We start from the raw sequence: 19,722 nt of genomic DNA on the forward strand, positions 1-19,722 counted from the left end.
AGTTATCAGGGACATTCGAAATGAAAGATCAGGGGGGTTGCAAGAGGGTTTTCGGTATAAATTTTTATTGAGACATGAAGAGGAGCAAGCTTTAGTTATCACAGGCAGAATACCTTGAAAATGTATTGATAAAGTATGCGATGGACTAGACAAAGCCAGTGAGCGTTCCCCACGCAACTCACTTCAAGCTTTCCTCAAAATAATATCCTTAATCAAATAAGGAAAAATAGGTTCTGTCTCATGTGCCTTATTCGAAGGTGGTTAGCAGTTTAATGTATGTCATGGTCTATACGAGACCTGATATTTCACAGGCAGTTGGTGTTGTAAGGAGATACATGTCAAACCCCAGCAAGCAACATTAGGAAGTGGTAAAATAGCTACTTCGATACATATGAGGTACAAAAGACTACATCTTAACTTTTGAGAAGATAAGAGAAAAGTTGTTAGGATATGTGGATTTAGACTACGCAGGCAGTGTAAATTTTAGAAAGTTGACTTCGGGTTACTCGTTTATATTAGTGGTGGTGCAATTAGTTGGATGTCGAAGCTTCAGTTCGTGATGACTCTTTCTACGATTGAAGAAGAATACATGAGCATTTAAGGAAGGTGTTTGGTTAAGAAGCATGATAAATTAGTTGAGACTTTAGCAGGAGGCTTTGCCGGTTAATTGTGATAGTGGGGGCGCTACCAATTTGGTTAAAAATTCTGTTTATCATTCATATACTAAACACATTGATTTCGTCACCATTTTATCAGACAGGTGCTTGAGGAAAGAGGCGTAATACTGGAGAAGATTCACACTAGTGTGAATCCAGTAGATATGCTCACCAAGGTCGTTCTTACAGAGAAATTTAAGTTCTGTGTAACTTCTTTGGGCTTGGCTATGGCGTAAAAGAAAGACGAAGTGTGCACGAGAAGTATTGATTGAAGCTATGATGCAATGCAGAGATAAGAAAAGAGAAAAAAAAGCTACACATTTGAAGATTGAAGATATGGTGGAGATTGTTGTTAACAGATGTCTTAAATCTAAAAAGTTCGACTAACCCAGAGAAAGTTCGGCTCAAAGTCCAGCAACAATGTATTTTAAAATTTCTAAGAACTTCGACTAGTTGAAGGTCAGGTTTGACTAGCCCTAGATCTAGCTTGACTAGTTGAAGGGCACCCTCGACTACCCCAAGCTCTGGCTTGACTAGTCGAAGGTTATGTAGACTGCGCGTGGACTGTATAAATTTGAGGCGGTTTTCAGACTATTCCAAGTCGGTGTGAAAGTGAGATTTCCTAAACTATAAATAGGAGTTCCTAGGGCCTTTCTAATAGTATTCTAAGGCTTTCTAAAGTATTCTAAAGGGTTTCTAGAAGGGTTCTAGGGTTTGCAAAGGGTGTAGCAAGGGTGAGATTCAAGCTTGTTTGAATCGGGTAAGTCTTTTCTCTTTGTAATTTATGCTTTCATAGTGGATTTTTGTTGTTTTGTGTCGTGGTTTTTTCCTGAAAAGGTTTTCCACGTTAAATCTTTATGCTCTCTTGTGTTTGCTTGGTGCTATTGGATTGCTATCCTAGATCCATTTCTGTGTGATTCCTCAAAATAAATCCCAACAATGGCTAATGGATAAGTCAAGATAACTTAATTAACCGGCCACCATACATGGTGTGAATGTTGTACGTATGATGAGTCTCTACCATAAGACATTATTATTATGCATGTAGGTGTTTGCATGTGTATACATTGACTGGATTTAAGAAGTTAAGATGGATTTAACAGTCTCGTATTAGTTTGCACTTCTTATATATGCTCATATGTGGACTTGAGATGACCTAGGGTCCTAATGGGGATTTATGATTTAACTCACCAATATTTGAGCCTCATAGGTGTAAAATTAACGTTTCAATTTTATTTTGGATGGTCATTCATGGTCATGTGATATAGTGTGCCTAGGACAATGGGCCTTAAGGTGGTACGCAGAAAGATATCTATACAACAACATGAGATAGGGTGATCACATACATACATAAGATGTACATATGAAAATGTCCAAATTGGATAGATTTGTCTCGGCCAAAGTTTTTGTGTGGTTAGATAAATATATTGTGGGTGTTACTTGCAATTTAAATAACCTACAGGGGTTATCCTAGAGATATCTCTTTATAATAGGAAAATATTATGACAAAGGCTTATAAGTTTATGAATATATGTGAGTAGCCCAAGAAGCTCCACATAATTCCGTGCCTTAGGAAAGCGTCCTTAGCTCATAGAGTATAAATCCTAGGGTGGCCAGTTTGAGAGAGAGAGAGAGTATAAAAATAGTATGGTTAGTTTTAATTTTATGCTAATCTATGAAGGTTTAGAAATAATTTGATTTGTTCCGATTTTACTATGCTTAAATGGTTTCCCAAACATCTTATCAACAAAAATTAAATACTTCCCTTGGTTTGCGCTCTTTCCAAACAAGCCCTAAGCTTAATTAGATAATTGTAATAAAGTTAGACATGATCAACTAGACTTGACCTGATAGGCCCAAATAAGGTTCAAGATTTGAAATGGGGCTAAGGCATCCTCATCCTAGCCAATTGATAGATGCATACACATCCATACATCTATAATTACCTTTCACTATTTTGTTTGAGATTTGAATTGGGTTGTGTAAGTTCCATGGTTTGAAGACTAGGCAACTTGGATTGATTCGCTTGCTCGTGGGTTGAGTCTCAACTTTACAAAGTCGAGGTTACTTGGCTATTCAATGAATATTTTCAATGTTAACTCATGGTGCATAAATAGGTTGGACTTGACTCGGTTCATGATGACTTGGACGAGTTGCATCCAACTTGAGTGAGACATAAATCATTTGTTAGCTCATTTGGTCAACCATCTTGGATAACGCATTCAAGTCAAGTCTAATCTAGTTATGCTGTTCTCGACTAGTTACTTTTATAATGTTAAACACTGGTATAAAAAAAACTATTATTTGATACATTAAAAATTTATTATATGTGGCACACATCTAATGTTTGAAAATATGCTGTCACACGTATGGTCCATTTTAAGTTCTTGAGTATGTATGGTGACATATGTGGGGTGCTTGATAGTGCACGATGCACACATGACCCAAGCGTTGGTTGCACAACTCAACATGTGGCAAATGCAATGAAGTCTATTTTCTGCTCTCTTTTCCTTCATGCTCTCTAGAAATTTTGCTTTGTGTATCTTTATGTTGTTTGTAGATTACAAGCAAGCTTTAGGCCCTCTTGATTGGTAATAATATTCTTGCTTCCTTAAAAAGAAAAAAAGAAAGCTTTTCAACCATCAGAATTTGATAACTAGTCTTTTTCTTTATGAGTGGGTTGAATCTTACCAAATTCAACGGTAGCCTCTCATATACTTAAATGAGTCATTTTTTCTGGCTGGAACTTAACTCACCAACTAATTAGCAATTAGGGCCACACTCCATGGTAGTGGTGCCATTACAGTTGTTACCAGATGTGAGGTCCATGTGACGTATTCAAACCAATCAACCCATCTTTTGAGGTGATGCATCTGATTACATCACTGTGCTCTGCATCTATTCAAACTACATAAGATTATTAATTGGCCACGCCTATTGACTTTCGGCCTAGATTTTAATGTGCTAGCTACTCAAAACTTTGATTTTGAGCAACCCACTTCAAGAGGAGCAAGTTGGGTCAGTTGACTGGTTGGCCAATCAAAGCCATTCCCACCCAATATGATATCATGGCCAGCCACCTTAACTATTCATCAACTCCACATGGACACCTTATGGAGAATGTGAATAGGTGATATCTAGGCACATCTCAAATAGGCCAGAGGTTAAGGAAAACACATCTGATGGTTGGTTGAGGATGGCTATCCAAGTTGGTAATCAATCATGTAGTGACCTCTCATAGTGGGGTGGGCCACCAAAAGGAAGGGAGGTGAGTGGAGGTCCAGTGGCAAATGTTTTTCACACACGACCCATTTCTCACGAGACGATAAAAAAACAATCAAAGATAGCGACAAGGTTCATCCATTCTCCGGAAACGTGGGAGACTAGATTTTCCAGAACAAACGAGGTAGGGAGGGAGAGCATCCAATACCCCGGCGGCTGCTAACGTGCGCAGTGTGCCATGTTGCTTAACCGGAACCAACCTCATCTACTAGAGCCTTTTTAGAGAGAGAGAGAGAGAGAGGCCACATTCTAAGTTGGAAGACTTCGACCACGCCGACTTAAAATACCAAACACACCCACATAGGTACATAGAGGGAACGGAGCGCGAGAGAGAGTGAGAGAGCAATGAGTATGTGTTCTTTGTTCTTGATTTTGGTGTTTTTGGATCATTAGATTCATGGGCTTTTGTGTTTATGTTATTGGATGGGGTTGTTTGTGTTTTTAAGGTGGGGGGTTTTTTTTTTTTTTTGGGATTGGTTTTGGTTTTGATTTGTGGTTTTGGGTAATTGGTTTTTGTTGGTTTGTGGGTTTTCTTTTAACTGATTTGTGATTTTTGGCTGATGGGTTTTTTGTGTTGTTTTTGTTCTTAATTGGTGTTTGGGTCCTTTTTTTTTTTTTTTTAAGAGATGGATTTTGATTGGTTCTTGTTTGTTTTTATTTTTATTTTAATTTTTGTCTGATTCAGGGTTTTGGGAGATGGGTTTTTTCATGGTTTTGTGTGATTGTTTGGTCTTGATTGTTGATTTTGTGGGGACGGGTCTATGGAAATTTTATGTTTTATTTTGGGGTGTTTGGATGGAGGGTTTTTTTTTTTTTTTAATTTTTTTTTCCTGTTTTGTACTTTTTGTACTTTTCTATGGTTTTGGATGATGGGTTTTGATGGATTTAAATAGTCGGTCTATGAGTTTAATGGATTTTTTTCTTTTTAATTTTGAATTTATTTGGGTGTTTGAATTGGTGGGTTTTCATGGGCTTTCTTTCCTTTTTCTTTTTTCCATCTTTTGATTGGTTTCTTTCTTCATTTGTTCATATTGATTGGTGTTTTTTGTTCATTGGTTTGAGGATTTCTATCGTTATTTTCTTATTGATTCTGGCTCATGAGTTTATTGATTTCTTCTTCTTTGATTAGTGGTTATTTTCTTTGATTTTGTTCTGAAATTGCTTAATTTCCTTCTGTTTTTTTTTTTTTTTTTTAAATTTCAGAGGGTGATATGAACTCTTCATGGGACATGGATGATGAGTATGAAAAGTTCATAAGAAGGATGAATCCACCAAGGTAACCATTTTCTCATTTCTCATTTTCACGTGTAGCGTCTTTAAATTTTAAAATCAAACACCCACCTTTCTAGTTATAAACCCCACCCAAAAAAATAAAAAGCCAAAAATCTAATCCTTTTTGTATTCTTTTTTCCTATTATAGGGTTGTAATTGATAATGAAGCATGCAAGAATGCAACAGTTATAAGGGTATATGCCTTGTTTTGTCTTCCCTTTTCATTCACCCCCTTTTAGGATTATCACGATTTTGCCATGAGCTTCTCTTTTACTGATTCTCTCTCATTTGCATGTGTTTTTTTCTTCTATTTTTTGAAAAAAGGTCGACAGTGCAAATAAACATGGAATCCTTCTAGAGGTTGTACAGATTCTTACAGATCTGAATCTCATTATAACCAAAGCTTATATATCTTCTGATGGAGGATGGTTCATGGATGGTACGAATTTTTCCTTTTATTATTCTACATTTTCCTCCTCCTTACTCAGCTTGTTTGGCAGCACGGAATGGGCGGATTTGTGGGGTTTGCAATTTTTTTTTTTGGGGGGGGGGGGGGTGTGGGGAGTTGTTGGGTTGTTTGGTATCAAGGAATGGGAGGATTTGGATTTCAGAGGAATCCAAATCCCCCCAAAAACACCTCTCTTGAAACCTCACCTCAAAAATGATTTGCAAAATCCACCCGAGTCCACAGGATGTAAAATCAAATGCTGCCAAACGAGCCCATTTGAAGTTGGTTTTTGTTAAGTGAGCCTTGTACACTTTTAACAAAAAAATTTACTTGTGTTTTAACAGTTTTTAATGTTACCGATCGAGATGGGAATAAGCTTATAGATGAAGGAATTTTGGAATATATTCGTCAGGTATTGTTTCCATTTTATCCCTGGTTATGATGCTCAATTGAAAGAAACTGTTTTTTTTTTTTTTTTCGGAATTCAATCCAGGAATGGTACAGGTGGGGCCCACCTTCGGAGAACCTAAGCTGTTCATTGGTAGGCCATACCTCCATACCTCCAAGATTCTAGCCATAGGATGAAAATGGAGAATTAATTCCAAGTATCCTCATATAATGAGGGCCAACTGGAGAGTTAGGATCATCCAATATGAGAGATTTTTTGGCTATCTCCAATTCACCATGGGCATACCATATGAATGATTTTCAGAAGTTGGGGTCCACGTGCTTTTTTTTTTTTTTTTTTGGGCTTGAGCATTGTTCATTTCCTCTTCGATCATAACCATCTGATTCTAAGAGCTTGTCTGCAGTCTCTAGGCACAGATTCCAATTTTATACCTTCAATGAGAAGATCTGTTGGCGTTGAACAATCAACCGACTACACATCAATTGAATTAACTGGTACTGACCGCCCGGGATTGCTCTCTGAAGTGAGTGCTGTTCTCACCAACCTGAAATGCAACGTCGTTAATGCAGAGGTTTGGACCCATAACACCCGAGCTGCAGCTGTGATGCATGTAACTGACGAGGCTACAGGTTCAGCGATCACTGACCCAGATCGGCTTTCAAAGATCAAAGAACTCCTTTGCAATGTACTCAAAGGGAACAACAAGACCAGGGGAGCTAAGACTGTGGTTTCGGTGGGTTCCACACATACAGAGCGGCGGCTTCACCAGATGATGTTCGACGATCGGGACTATGAAAGATCTGATCACGTTGCTATGGACGATACACTCAGGCCTAACGTCACCGTCGACAACTGGTACGATAAGGATTATTCGGTGGTCACGGTTCGATGTAAAGATCGGCCTAAACTTCTCTTCGATACAGTCTGCACCTTGACAGACATGCAGTACGTGGTCTTCCATGCGAACATCGATGCCGAAAGTCCAGAAGCTTATCAGGTATCTTACAATTCTATTTTCTCCATGCATAACACATGTACGAGATCCAGACCATTTTTTAAAGTCCAGAATCACTACCTCTCTCACTATCTCTAACCTTACGAAAACTCTTTTGAAGCTGAGCTCCAACTAACCCTCCTGGAAACTTTCCACAAAGAGGGTTGGAAGCTCAGGGATAGGGCCAGACTTATCCGGATCCGTCTTCCCCTCCAGCTACCCTTTGATTTCTCTGCCTCAATGATTGCTCTCTTTTTTCTAGTTGATTGCCGTAGATTCCTCCACACTGGCTTTTTTTTTTTTTTTTTTCCATGTTGAGCCTACAGCTTCATTTGTTGCACACCTCTCGATTGGTTTTTCTCTCTTTCATGTCTCAAACTCCCTCCCCTTCTTCACTCCCTCGAACAATGATCCTGACGAGATGCTAGGGCTTCATCACAACTAACCAGCCCTGATCCCATCTTCGACTGACCTCCTCCCTGATCAACATCACTGATGTAGATCTTCTCCCTTACCTCCCATCTCTGTGATCAACTTCTGAAAATCCATCTGAATGACCTCTTAATCTTCCTCTCAACCTGCCTCCTGACCATCCCATCATCTTCCTTGTGGCATTCATCTTCAGGGCCCTACCATTGATGGCTCACACGCTGCAAACATACTGTTTGGTTGATCCTAGCCATCAATTTTTGTTTGGGATTAACATTAAACAGGGGAAAAAAAAATTCCTTCAATCTGGGTCTAGGATCATCCAATCATTGTGATTTTTGAGCTACAGCCCACCCACAGCAGGGCAAAACAAATCGTTGTGATTTTGAGCTATGGCCCACCCACAGCAGGGCAAAAAAAGAAAAAAATTGCATATATGTGGGCCATGTTTAGAGAGATAATGCTGATAAGCTAAATACAAGCCTTCAGTCTGAAATCTGTTTCTTTGCCAATCTTGAAGGAATACTATATAAGGCATGTGGACGGGTCCCCTGTAAATTCAGAGGCAGAGAGACAACGAGTGATTCAATGCCTCGAAGCAGCAATAGAGAGAAGAGTATCCGAGGTATGGACTTCTCCCTTATCCTTTTCTGAGTTAGGGGTTGTTTGGCAGCATGATTTCAAGGGTTTTGGATTAAAAATCTGCAGGATTTTAAATCCTCGAGATTTTGAATCTTTCGGGTGTGTTTGGCTGGTTGGATTTTGAATCCTTTGGAATCCAGAAATTGTCTTGGCAGCCTGGATTTTGACTTGGAATTATCTTGTGTATATTCACATGAATTTGATGATGTAAATCATCTCAAAATTTCCAACATAACCAATATGATCTTGGGACTGTGGAGTAGCGAGACTGGGTTCCACACTTTAGTCAGTTTAGATTGTGCTAACCTATGATTTGTGTACAATTTCTGAATCCATGCATACCAAGCACCATATGCAGCCGGAGTATGAAAGGAAGATTTCTGATCCTTGGATTATGCACAACAACAATTCCTGAGGATTCCAAAATGGTCCTTTTTGAGGATCGTCCTCTGAAATCCTAGCTGTCAAACTTCCTTAAAAATGGTTGTGATGGATTTTCAATCATTTCCCCCCCAAAATCCATGCAGCCCAACAAACCTTTAATCGATGTGTGTATTGATTTAGGTCGTGGAGTCTTTATTTGTAATTGTTGGATTATTACAGTTTTAGGTAGCCTTTGGATGTAGTGCTAGTTCCGGAATAGCATTTGGTAGGACTTCAGAGCCAACAAGGGTGAGATTCCATTCAAGGTGGCTCGAAGAATGGGGCACGTGCTGAGCAAAATGGGCTCCCATTCTCGCGCTTGTTTTTCTGCCCTAAGTCACAAGTGAGATGTTCAGGACCTAGAACATCCAAACGCACCCTTAAAAATGCTTGCCCAACTGTGGATTTTGAAATTTGAATTAAGGCCTTGTTGTAATGCACAAACTGCTCCAAGTAGTGGGACCTTGAAGTAGGTCAGTGATGATTTCACTGGGGCCTTTTGTAATGCACAATCGGCTTCAAGTACTCAAACTGCATACATGTAGTGCACCATGTCTGAGATCTGGACCGTTCATCCATTGCAGCCTACTGTGGATGGGTCTTATACCAAAGTTCCAATAATCGGATGACCCTGCCTGTTGAATTGGATGATTTTTGTTTAATTGGACCTTTCCCTAAGCGTCCATTTTTATTGCAAAAGTCTCAGAGTTCTGGCCAGGATAATCCAGCTGGCATGGTTCTTGGGCCACTGCCATCTGTGGTAGCACTGAGTGGATGAACCGTATGGATCATATACATATGTTGAGCTTGGTGAGTTAAACTTCCATTATCCCGTCCTTCATGTTTTATACCTTGAATGCCCTTCATCTCTAGATTATCTGTGTCGGTTCCGCAGGGCTTGAAGCTTGAGCTATGTACAAACGACAGAGTTGGGCTGCTCTCGGACGTCACCCGCATCTTCCGCGAGAACAGCCTATCTGTCACAAGGGCGGAGGTGACGACCAGAGGGGGCAAAGCCATCAACACGTTCTATGTCCGCGACGCAGCAGGGAATCCCGTCGATGTCAAGACCATTGACTCCATCCGGCAGGCGATTGGCCAGACGATTCTACAAGTGAAAGGCGACTCCGATCACTCCAAGTCTCCTCCTCAAGAGTCCCCAATCCGGTTTCTCTTTGGCGGTCTCTTCAAATCAAGGTCTCTTTACAATTTCGGGTTGGTTCGACAATACTCTTGATTTCTCATATTTCTAAAAATATTGAGATCTGTCACACACCCAAATCTGCCAAGGAGAGAAGAGTATAGGTCAATACACCCGCTGGCCTTTCCCTGACTTCGACCTTCTATGGCTAGTTGCAATAGTAGGATTGCCAATGTGGTGCGTCCATGAGATGTGGGCTGTTCATCAGGTGGTCCTCACCATATGTGTTATGGTCCGAAAGTCAGGCCAGCCCATAAATGGGTGGGCTTACACAATTTTTACATGGAATGTGGAGTGTTGATCATTATTTTGTTTTCAACACCCATCCTTTTATGCATGTCCCGCCCATCTGATGGGATTATCTTGACTTTTGTACCACAACACATGAATGGAGGGGCCCACCGGATGAACAACCCAGATCTCACACATGCACCACACGTTGGCGGATCCCATTCCATTTGTTTGAAAGGGATCCACTCTCATTGGATTAGGAATGGGAAAGAGAAACCTGACAATGTATAGGAATCTGCTGTTGTAATTTTAAAGGATGATTGGTGCCACCTTGTAAGTATGAATGTAAAATTATTTCAGTGTAAGAAATGCTATGGTTGTAAATGGAAGTTCACATCTTTCCAGCTATTCCATCTTACTGCGCCCTTATTATTATTTTTTCAAACTTTGTAATCTGTCTGTTGAACTTCCCAAGTTGTGAACGAGGCAGTGATTAGTGAAAAACAGTTCTCAGAATATATTTAGTAACAGCAGAATGCTGTGTATAATATCATCTTTGCTACTTGTAGGTGTCATGAGGGTCTGAGCCTCTGAAAATTAGAACCTTGCACGCATGTGGGGCCCACGGTTGGGTCTGGTGGGCCACACTGTTGATGGGGGATGCCCCAAAAAATCTCCTCTATTGGATGATCATGGACCTCCAATCCCTGGCCTATTTTCTTTTGAATATGGACCTTCTTGTAGCTTGTTACACTTAAACCATCGCCGAGTGGGCCACTGATCTTAAGAATTAGGATCTTCCAGTCTAGGAGAGTTTCTGGCAGACCCCCATCAGTTCTGGGGCACATCAGGTCAATGATCTGACTAAGGGACCCACATGTATGAAATCTTGTACCTCAACAGGTTCTACATTTTCCAGAGTCCAGGACTCTTTAGTCTTCTTCACTCAACTGGAACCTGATTCATAGACTGATATGACCCCTTCTTTTTTCCCTGAGGCCGTACGACCCGCATCGCATCTGAGTGTCAATCAAGCCAGTATGGATATGTCAATCCATGTATCTACTGCTATATCCTCAGAAAATGGTGATCCTTTTGCACCAGGTATGTCATCCAAGCAAACCTTGTATGTTCTTCTGAGTTTGCATGGTGTAATTGTCCATGGTAGCTTTTGTGTTTTCAAAGCAGTAGAAAATGAAACCATGTCAAATTCATGAGAATAGTCTTTCTCAGCAGCATCTCAGCTACTGAGAAAACGCCACCAAGAAGATGACGCCAACACCCTAACAACTCATAAATGTGATGAGATGTGTCTATTTATCTATCTCTTGCCTTGTTTGGCGGAAAGTAGGCAAGCAATGTTACCCTACATAGCTACAACACCTCATCCATGAAACAAGCCTGGAATTTCTCCTTGAACATGGGCCATTTGAATTTTCATGAAGTAGAAAGTCATCTCTTAGGTTTGCTGAGTTAGACTCGAATCAGAATATTCTCCTCGAACATGTGCTGTTTGAATTTTCGCTGAAGTAGACAGTCGTTTGAATTTTTCGCAGAAGTCATCTTTTAGGTAGGCAGAGTTAGATTTGAATCCTTGACAGCTTGACCGCTTGATTGCTGACCTCCCTTGAACTTTCGATGGGGAAGAAAACCCGTTTGAACCGGAAGCGAGCGCTTAGGTGGTGTGCTGCTCCATTTGAGCTGCTGTTTCGTAGAAAGATGTGATTGAATGGGACAGTCTGTCACTGAGCGGCTAGCCCCAAAATTACGGTTTCTATGATTTCAAGTATTACGGTTCTAAAACTTGAGTGACTTACTCGAAACTCGGTTGAATCAACTCATCTCACAAGGTTTCAAACTGAGTCATTGTGAAACTCTCTTGTGGGTGTAACTCAGTCCGAAGTCAACTCAGCCAAGTCACTAGTAAATTGCTTGTGGGTTTGAATGGGTGCTGAGTTGACTCAGTTGACGAGATGCGACTCCTGGTGATTCAACCCAAATTGCAGTTTATTTGGTTTCAAGTTTTCATAGTTCCAAAAATCGGGTGGGTTTCCTCACCCGAGTCAACTCAACTCGGCACGGTCATGAGTCGAGGTACTAGGAAACTCTCGTGTGTGTCTGACTCTGCTCAAGTAGGCTCGTGGGTTTGACTCGGCGCTGAGTTGACTTGGTTCATTTGTGCTGATTGGACTGAAGTCACTCAACTGCTAAACTCTATAATAGAAGTTATAATGAATCAGTGTTTCAAAGTCACATTTTTACCCAAATTTTAATATTTATTACCACGACAAGTATTTTAAATTTAATTATCAAATAAATATTTATTTGAATTAAGTAAAATTTACCCAAATTTTAATATTTATTACCACTACAAGTATTTTAAATTTAATTATCAAATAAATGCTGATTTGAATTAAGTAAAATTTACCCAATTTTTAATATTTATTACCACGACAAGTATTTTAAATTTAATTATCTAATAAATACTGATTTGAATTAAGTAAATACTTGGGTCCTTACTCATGCCTAGGTGGTAGACTCATAACAGCTTCAACACCGAGTCTGGGTCCTTCCTCATGCCTGGGTGGTAGACTCACAAGAGTTACAACACCATGTCATGGGTTCAAGTACCCATTGTGGTGAAATCCCACTGTGGCATGAGTGCGTGGGTGCATGTGTCGGTAACTAAAAAAAGAAAAGAAAAGAAAAGAAAAGTCTCCAAGTCAACTGGTTCTGGCTAGACATGGAGTTTGAGCCAGGTTTTCAGGTTTTTCAACTATGCCAGATAAGGGTTTCATTGCCATTTGAAATGGTGTCACCCTTCCTACATTGATAATTTCCTTTAAAATGATGTGAAAGCAATTCAGTTCAATTGAGCATTCAAACACACCTTCTTTATATAGTTAAAGTCTACGATTCTAACGTTGCAAGCTAAAGTTTTTTGTTTGTTTGTTTTTTTTTCTTTTTTCTTTAACTCGGAGGGAATTCTAGATTTCATATTTGTAATGGTTTTGAAGGGTGCGTTTGGTTGCACTAAATATCATAAATTTCATGATATTTTGTACCTAATTGAAGTGATTGATCATTTAAGTATCATGAAATTGTAATATTTGGTACAAGCAAACGCACCCCAGTTAATCGTTCCTTATTTTTGCACGCTTCGTCATCTGGGACCCACTCTACTGGTACTGGTAACACCCTAATGTGAGACAGATGTGGGGCCAAGTGCTGTGGAATCAAAGCCATCCAAAAGTAGGGCTGTCAACAGGTCGGGTCCTATAGTACCCATACCTACGTCGGGTTTTATAGTAAGCATGCCCGGGCTAACCTGGTTCAGGTTCGCCGGGTTTAGGTCTCTCTAGATCTGGGTCTGGTCCTTGAACACCAGGATATTCCTGTCCGGTTTGGGTACTCACCGAGTCTTTGGATATAAGTTTCAAGTTGGCTTAAGTAAATATATGAGCATTTACAAGGTTGGTCCCACCTGATGAATGGATTAGGTTGCACACACTTGTGCCATGTCAGTAGACGTATGTGTGCAAATGAGAGCTCTTGTATGTGTCTTAAGAAACCTCATTTTATTGCTAAAACGGTGTGTGCGATAATCGGACCATGTCCTGTCAGGTTTAGGTACCAACCAGCCTTTGTATACGAGTTTCGAGTTGGCCAGGGTATTTATTCGGTTTTGGTTTTCGTGTATGGGTACAATGTGACTGAATCCGACTGAATCCCCGCACGGGCATATTGGTTACTAGACAGAGGATCCAGTTATTCTCTCAACGCAGTGATTTGTGAAAGAGTATGGGTTAGCCTCTCTGTATGAATTCTTTTTGACTTGTGACAATAAACGTGAGTACATGAACTTGATGACTTTTTCTTTTCACTGGTACTTCCAGCTTAATATTTTTCAAAGGAACAAGAATGGACAAATAAATAGAAAAAGGCTAAACAGTTCTAATTTTATTAATATTTAAATGTATAGTCCATTATAATCAATAGTGTTAATCAACCAAATGAATTTAACGAAAAAGAAAGAAAGATAAATACCCAAGTCGTCTATTGGAACGGACAATCGAGGGGGGTGGTCAGCAAGAATCGATTGAATGGGTATGATTAGCTAAATTGAGACTTAGTTGATCATGGATATACAACTTAGGTTGCGGATATTTAACTACTCCTAATATACTTAGCGGAAGCCGCTAGGTAGTAGATATTTATGTTGGAACTATGCTAGGCTGTGGTAAAATAAATGTAAAATAGATAGATGTGTTTGACATAGGAACCTGAGCTCTTCTTCAATTGCTCTTTTTATAACTCGTTGAGGCGGTAAAACCCTCAATGAGTTTTCTTGCTGATCTTGGATCCTCTGTGTATTTGGCTTGCATTGCAAGGAATGACTCAAGTTAGATTCGGAATCACTGGCTTCTCAGATCATCTTCTCACAGCTGATCCTTTTGATGGGAGATAATCGTGGCCCACTAATTAGAGTTGGTCATCAAGCCTGGGAACGTTAAGATTTCTTTGAAGAAGATAACCGGGCCAAGATTAGGGAACCTTAAGGGCTGACCCCCAGACCTCAAATCGATCATGAACACTGATATGGTGTTAGAAGGTTCCAATCGTTTGGGATACCGGTGGGATTTGACACCTGATACTAATATGTTACCGGACTAGATTAGATCTAGTTTTTCCATTCTCTTTATTTCGATCAGACCATGGCTTGGGACCTGATCTAGCTAATGTGTCTCTCTCCTGACTTGGGCTTGAACTGAAACTAGATTCACTTGAATATCGCTTCAATTTCCTGATATTCAGAACCTTCTCAAACGCTACAGTCTCCGAACGTATATGAGAAGATCTCCTATTTTGGAAGGAATATGGGAGATGACTTCTTAAGGGTGTCATTGCTAGATATATGATAGGATTTGTTCTCTCAATGAGTCTCTTATAGTCTTACTGGGCACGCTACCACATTAATTGGCACGATAAATATGACCATGTGGCATCTTTTTATTCACTCTCCTAACGGGGGGTGTAAGGGTTTATGCCATCACATTAATAATCGAATGTGTATCACCAAATGAAAATCAAATAAAGATACTCTTGGGCGAGAGTAGGATTTTTGCCACTATTAGCTCTATATTGTCAACACGTGGATGCCTTCCATTGGTCCATGCTGAGGTGTCGAAAATAGGTGTAAACAATGCCCCCTCACGTCCCTCCGTATCGAGAGATGCGATGAGATGTTTAACATTCGGGTTTCGATGACCATTCCGACGTGTGATGCGTGACAGTGTGGGATTCATGTTCGATCGTTGTATGAGTAAATGCGGACGTTGGAATTCACCTAGCATGAATGCCAACTTTTATTGTGGAAGGGTAAAAGAATGACAGTCTCAATGTGTGGCGGCCTAAGCTTGAAATCTTGGCCGTTATTTTATTACTTGAATGAAAGCTGAAGTTTACAGATACAATCGGTCTGTTGTATGTCACAGCAAATTGATATGATAGTCGATCTTTACATTCCTTATTATTGCTTCATTATTCACTTGGGTTGGCCTGGTCGGCAACCATCCTTTCTTCAGTCTGCATGGACTCCCGTAGTGTTGGATAATACTTCTTTAAACATCGATCATTGATTGGGTTTTTGCTTTCAGACCATTCATATCCTCTAGTAGGTAGGTAATAAGTTGGACTTTCTTGACTTTCAATGGTCTTTCTCATGTTGGTGACTACTTTACATGTACTTCACCCTTTACATCCATCAAAAGTTTAGTCTTTTACAATATTTCTTCTTTGGCGAAGCTTTTTCCCCCTCACCTTCTTATTGTAGGCTCTAGCCACCTTTAGTTTATGCACCTTGAGATTGTCCATAGCTCGCAATCATACACTGTCTAGCTCTTCCAACTCCATGAGCATGTACTCCGTGAACTCTTCTGGGGTTAACTTGTACTGATATGTTACCCTCATGGAGGAAATATTGACCGCCATAGGTAACACTACATTGTGTCCATACGTTAGCGCGAACATTATCATCTCGGTACTCATTCTTTGTGAAGTTCTATAAGCCCATAGTACTTCGAACAATGCTGTGTGCCACATCGTAAATTATCCTTTACCATTCGTTCAATGATATTCTTCAATATCTTATTAGTTGACTTGGCCTAGCTATTGGCCTAAGCATAGTACAGCGTAGAGTACACAAATTTAAACTTGTATGCAGCCACGAACGCTTGGATTTGTGCTTCAAAGAAGGCTGCTCCCCTATCTACAGTGATAGTCTCAGGGATGCCAAACTGGTGGATAATGTGTTCTTTGATGAAGTCAATGATCTCTACTTGTAGAGTTCCTTTCGTCGGTCATGCCTCCACCCATTTGGTGAAGTAATCAGTTGCAACGATGATAAAACTTTGTTGCTTCAGGTAAGGTGGATATATTTGTTCTATGATGTCGATAGCCCATCTTCGGAAAGGCCATGGCTTCATAGTCGGGTGGAGCTCCGATGCTGGCATGTGTTGTAAAGGGTCCTGTCTCTGGCATCCCTTTGCATACTTCATGTAATCCTTTTGGATCGTTAGCCAGTAATAATCATGTCTTCAGATCAACCACCGCATCTTCCATCCTACCTAGTGGGCTCCATAGATGCCTTCATGTGCTTAACCCATAACTACCATGACTTCATCTCATCCTAGACATTTCAAAAGAAGACCATCGGCCCCCTTTTCTGTACAAGTCATTGTTCATGATTAGATCATGTAGGGAAATTCGTCGCACTGATCTATCGGTCTTAGTGCTTGGCCTCATTAAATATCGTATGATTGGGAACCACCAATCATTGACTGAGAGCTCTAATGTTGCTACCTCAACAAGCTAAAACCTTTGTTGTGTTGTAGGTAACGAGCATTTCTATACTATAAGAAACCTCTCGAACATTCCTTATGGGAGACTCAGTCCTTCAACAATCAGTGCCATCTCATTGACATCTCTATTAAACTCCCGAGGAACGTACCTTAGAGTAACATCATCAAAATCGCCTAGAAGCTGCATAATTGTCCCGTTATATGACAATAATGTCTAGCTTTGTACACTTATATTTTCCTACTAGCTAATTCATAACTAGCAAAGAATCACCAATGACTTCGATGCATCTGGCCCCCAACTCCAACATGATTTCTAGGTCTATTATTAGTGTTTCATATTTAGCCTGGTTGTTTCTGCAGTCGAATTCAAGCTGAAATGCATACTTTTATCTCTTCTTAGTGGGATAAACTATGATTATTCATACTCTAAAAGAATTCTCTATTCATGTTGCATCAAATGTAAGCTGCCACATGACCATGTGAATAGCATAGATCTCCAATTCCTCTGCTGTGATATGATCATCTACTTACATGTGATGGTCGGTTAAGAAAATTTCCAACACCTAGCCTTTAACTGCTTTCTGGGAGACATTGAAAGGAGAATTCAGATAAGGCCAGGATCCACATCTCGATCCTTCCCTTTAAGATTGGTCGTGTGAGCATGTACTTGATCAAATTAGTCAATGAAATGATGTGTACCGTGCTAGTCATCAGATAATGATGGAGCTTGGTAGAGGCAAAGTACAACACTAAGCAGAGCTTCTTGATTGCTACGTATCTTCATTCAATGTCGTGCAATGTCCTAGACAAGTAGTAAATGGCCTACTCCTTGTCGTCGTTTTCCTATGCAAGCAACGGTCCAACTAATTCTTTTGTAGTAGAGATGTACAGATGGAATGCCCTGTCCTGCCTTGGAGGAATCAATACAGAGGGCCTCATAAGATGTTCTTTCAACCGATTGAAAGCGGCTTGATGCTTTGGTTTCCAGATGAATTCTTGGTAAGCTTTGAGCCTGATTAAAGGCGAGAATGGGCTAATATTTCCTTTTGAATTTGAAATGAATCGGTATAAGAAATTTACCTAGCCGATGAACCTCTATAATTCTTTCTTATTTTTAGCTATTGCCTCCAGGATTGCTCATACCTTATTTTGGTCAACTTCTATACCTTGCTAATGAACAAGAAACCCAGAAAATTTTCAGTAGAAACTAAAAATGCGTACATTAAGGGGTTCATCTTTAATTTATATATCCTCATGCGCTTGAAGGATCTCCTCAGATCAACAAAGTGGTCTCCCAGATCGACTGACTTTACCACGATGTCATTGATGTATACTTCCATGAAATTTTCAACCATATCGTGAAAGATAACATTCATTGCCCTTTGATAGGTGGCTCCTGCGTTCTTGAGTTCGAAAGGCATCACGACCCAACTGTAAGTCCCAATCGCACCTGGACATCAAAACGTAGTCTTCAAGACGTCTTCTTCAGTGATGAAGATCTGGTTATAGCCCGAATGATCATCATGATCTTGTGTCATCAGTCCTCTTGATCAACTGATCTACCATTGGCATAGGATATTCATCCTTTGGGGTCTTAAGATTTAGATTTCTAAAGTCGAAATAGACCCCTTAATTTTCTGTTCTTCTTGATCACCGGGACAATGTTTGAAATCCAATAAGAATATCTGATTGGCTTGATGAATCCGACCTTTAAGAACCTTTTGATTTCTTCCTTAATTTTAAGTGTGACCTCGGGAGTCATCCTTCTTGTGGGTTACTTGAATGGCTTGAAACCTTATTTAATTAACAGACGGTGATCCATGAGTCTCTGATCTAGCACGGGTATCTCATGATAATTCCAGGCAAAGCAGTCTACATAATCTTTAAGAAGATGGATCATCTCCATCTATGCTCTTGGATCCAGCTCTACACTGATGAGTGTAAGGTGTGGATTTTCCTTTGTTATAAGATTTACCTCGATATCAAGGTATCCTAAACATCAGCTTTGGTATCATCCATCTTGGCAGGGGCTAGCTCGAGTTCATGGAAGGCTATTCTATCGTCAATAACGCTGTCTTCTTTTGTTAGGCATTTTGTGATGTAGACATGATTTTTGTCCTAATTGTTGGTAGTCGTGAGATACTCTTCGAGCCTACCGATCATGGCCGTCACTTTGGCCTTCTTCTCCCTATTGTGATTGTGATCCATTATGGAACTACTTTGACAAATTATTGTGGTTGTTGCTAATATGGAATAATCGCATTTGGCTCCTTAGAGGACTCAATGGATTCCTTTGTTAGTGCACTCATTTTTGTAACTTGTTTGTTGATCACGTGAGTACGTGTCATGAAGTTGATTGAGCCCGTGGAAGCTGAAGAATGAAGACATAAGAGGATGTGGAGCATTAAGGAACAAAGAATAGATAAATGAGGTGCATTGGTAACCCTAACCTTGACCCAAAATAACCCTTGAACCTCTAGATGATTGTAGCCTTATAGATAAACCTTGTTGATCATCCCTTAGCCTTATGATCCTTATTGGAACACGATAAGATAGGTTATAAGATGTCATAAGCTGCTAGAAAACAAACTGCTTAAACTAGCAGACTCATAGGTGTGCTTGAGCGAAGCTTGATCGATTGAGTTGATTGATCGAACATGACAAAAAATGTCTAGTAAGATTTGACCTAAAAATTAATTTAATTTGAGCACTCGAAGCATGAGCTTGATCGATTGAGGGATCTTCGATTCCTCTCGAGCGATCGAGTTCGATTGATCGAACATGATCAAAATACTCCAACGAGTTCACTAGATTATTTTCAGGCAAGATTGATTGATCGATCGAGCCTAGTCATTGGAGAGTCGTTACAGCCTTT

At 40.0% G+C, this 19,722-nt stretch overlaps 1 protein-coding gene across 3 annotated transcripts; it reads left to right on the forward strand.

Moving 5' to 3' along the window:
* Nucleotides 1-4,143: 4,143 nt before the first annotated feature.
* On the forward strand, nucleotides 4,144-10,395 carry LOC131228709 (ACT domain-containing protein ACR4). Of its 3 annotated transcripts, XR_009163072.1 has the most exons (9): nucleotides 4,144-4,287; nucleotides 5,142-5,214; nucleotides 5,359-5,404; nucleotides 5,535-5,649; nucleotides 6,003-6,070; nucleotides 6,471-7,064; nucleotides 8,011-8,115; nucleotides 8,736-8,804; nucleotides 9,451-9,584. XR_009163072.1 is itself a non-coding variant. In XM_058224556.1 (8 exons), the coding sequence occupies exons 1-8, from the start codon at nucleotides 4,284-4,286 to the stop codon at nucleotides 9,790-9,792; spliced, it is 1,347 nt and encodes a 448-aa protein (XP_058080539.1). In that variant the 5' UTR covers nucleotides 4,150-4,283; the 3' UTR covers nucleotides 9,793-10,395. The 3 variants fall into 3 exon arrangements, 2 of the variants coding, with proteins under 2 accessions (XP_058080540.1, XP_058080539.1); XM_058224556.1 differs by lacking the exon at nucleotides 8,736-8,804 and having other exon boundaries at nucleotides 4,150-4,287; nucleotides 9,451-10,395; XM_058224557.1 differs by lacking the exons at nucleotides 8,011-8,115; nucleotides 8,736-8,804 and having other exon boundaries at nucleotides 4,145-4,287; nucleotides 9,451-10,395.
* The last annotated feature ends 9,327 nt before the right edge of the window (nucleotides 10,396-19,722 follow it).

Source organism: Magnolia sinica, chromosome 16, assembly GCF_029962835.1.
Source record: "Magnolia sinica isolate HGM2019 chromosome 16, MsV1, whole genome shotgun sequence".
In the NCBI taxonomy this organism is placed as follows: Eukaryota; Viridiplantae; Streptophyta; class Magnoliopsida; order Magnoliales; family Magnoliaceae; genus Magnolia; species Magnolia sinica.